The 2,500-nt window shown below is 39.5% G+C and overlaps 1 protein-coding gene across 1 annotated transcript in view; it reads left to right on the forward strand.

Annotated features, from left to right (window-relative positions):
* Window positions 1-2,500, forward strand: part of LOC138058922 (vacuolar fusion protein CCZ1 homolog) — a 25,171-nt gene that overhangs the window by 22,667 nt on the left and 4 nt on the right. The window contains exon 17 of the mRNA XM_068904381.1: window positions 1,402-2,500. This exon is cut by the window's right edge and continues 4 nt beyond it. Coding sequence (XP_068760482.1) covers window positions 1,402-1,457 — 56 coding nt within the window. The 3' untranslated portion in view covers window positions 1,458-2,500. The remainder of the gene's footprint in view (window positions 1-1,401) is intronic.

Here is a 2,500-nt window from a genome sequence, read left to right on the forward strand (position 1 = left end):
CGTAATTCATTACTTTGTGAAATGAAACGTAGGACTTGCGTTACTGTGCGATTTCAAAAAAAACGGAAAATACGAACTGTACAATGATAGTAAAAATTTGTTTCCCGTCAGCTAGTTTTACTGTTTAGCGTGAATTTCGCCGAATTTCGCACAGCAACTTCAACTTCGGGACTTTTCAAGTTATGATTATGCAAGTGAGCAGGATTTTGCATTACGCTCGTTGATTCATTGAAATTGCGATAAGTTCATGTCTACTTTGTATTTGTTGTGAGTGGCAATTTAATTTCTGGTTTCAGTATCGTTAACAACACTGCATGTATTGCAATACAATGCCTAGAAAGGAGATTAACTCCTAATTTTGTTTTCATCAAGTAGTGTAAAAAAGCCTACACCTGATGCAGAACTTGCCTCAAAAGTGTCATTTTGAAAACCCTGAAATTTCACGCAGTCGGACCCAATCCTTCATTTATCAGTTTTTTGATCCGGAGTTGGGCACTCACCACCGCGCCTCCCACATGTGTCTGAGTATCCATTCCAGTCACCTGCTGAAGCAGCAACGCGAGGCTCGTTTGTACCCATGCGCAATCTAGCTCCGACAAATCGCTTAGTTTTGGACCGCTTTGGAACATTGGACTGGACTTAAAGTGCCCCTGTGACCAAAAAATCAATTCATACTTTTCTTTGGATTTCAAAACTATGTCAACAAAACACTAAGTGACCCACATTTTAAGCCTTGATTTCAAAAAGACACCTCTTTATTTTAACTGTAATTTTCCTATTTAATGGTCCGCCATTACTAACATTATGTTCTTGAGAGAGCTGGATCGAGGAGAAAATGACGTCAAAGGCTCACTAGTTTAAGAATGCAATACGTGTGTACGCCGCAGAATTAATATGCAGCACGGGAGTTTCGGGCTTTCAGACTTTTAAACTCACGCTTTGCATATATAATAAGCTGCGTTCACACGCTGAAATTTTAAGCTAGTGAGCCTCTGACGTCACTTTTCCCTGGATCCAACTGTCTGAGGTCCAATCGGTCAGTTTTGAACGTGAGTAATGGCGGACCGTGAAATCCAAAACTTACACTCAAAGTAAACGGCCTTTGGATAAAAATCAAAGCTCAAAATTGTGCCAGTCAGGTGTTAAGCAAACACACTTTCAAAATCTGAAGGAAAAAAGGAAGTGGTTTTTTTGATCACAGGGGCACTTTAAGAATATTTGGAACAGCGAACTTTGCTTTTACCGGATTGTCTTGTAAATTTTCACTGGAATGACCTAGAAATATTGTAAACCTTAGGACTGACATCGAAAAATTGTTAAACTTTAGAAAAATAAATAAGTGGTCGACAGACCACGGGAAAAAAAAAAAAAAGTTAAATTCGTTGGTCTTCAATTTTTCAGAAGAAGTGAAGAGACTGGGCATCACACAGTTCAACAACATTTTCTTCTTGGACTAATTCAAACCAAGACTTCTGAGGACAACGTCTACAGTGAGGAACTAAGACCTTACCCAACAATGACGTCCATAAGAACAAGAAGGACAATAATTAATAAAGCTTGTTAAAATTTGCACTTGCCACCGCTGTGAGGAAACAGGTGCTTGCTGAATGTACAGGACATGGCCGTTTTGAACAGATGGCCAAGAACCAACTTTCAACAGCAAGTAGAGAAAGATTTGATTCATAAACTCCAATCAGAGGATGAGTCAAATAACTAAAAAACATAATTACATGACTAAGATGGAAGATGTCCAGAGAAATACATTTTTAAAGGCTGAAAGGAAAGGGATTGTGTTAATTAAGCGGTGTGAGAATACCTTTCGTTTATGATATATTGACAATGACAAACGAGTTGGAGACCACCTCTTATTTGTCAGTTGTCTCGGTTTTCTGTTTTATTTCCGGGGTGAAAACCCCACTATTGTCGACTACCTGGTGATGGCTTTGATAGTAACAGAAGAGTGCGGGGCTGAGGCAATAGCCGGTAACAATTCCCTCGGTTAACGTATATTGCCCCCCAGAGCGGCGTCTTGAAACTTACAGCAACAAAAAACCGTAGCATAATCGACCTTATGTCCAATCGGATATTCTCATTTCCTTAACTGCACTAAAGAACAGACACAATAACTTCACTATAAATTGTTGTGGAAAAGAAATAAAAACAATCGTAAAATACTTGTGAAATGTTCGTGGCCAGACTGACGCGGCGTTTCGTCTCAGCCAAGAGACTGTTCAGAGACCCTGGGCAAACTCGTTGAGCATCACGCTTCAAGTCCCGGCGTTCGCAAATTCTTAATGTTTACAGCCTGGCCTTCTATCGCAGAACAAATAAATTCGGCAATTGCCGTTTTCGTTCAACTTAATTGTGGCAAAACCATCGGCGACAGTTGATTTTCTACTTTCTTGTTCTTACTCACTTTGTTGTTATCTGTGATTTACTGTTAAACAATCGCTCGGAAAAAGGGAAGCTGTTTACATAATGTTCATTAAAAAACGAGCAA

Source organism: Montipora capricornis, chromosome 8 (genome assembly GCF_036669925.1).
Source record: "Montipora capricornis isolate CH-2021 chromosome 8, ASM3666992v2, whole genome shotgun sequence".
NCBI classification, from domain to species: domain Eukaryota; kingdom Metazoa; phylum Cnidaria; class Anthozoa; order Scleractinia; family Acroporidae; genus Montipora; species Montipora capricornis.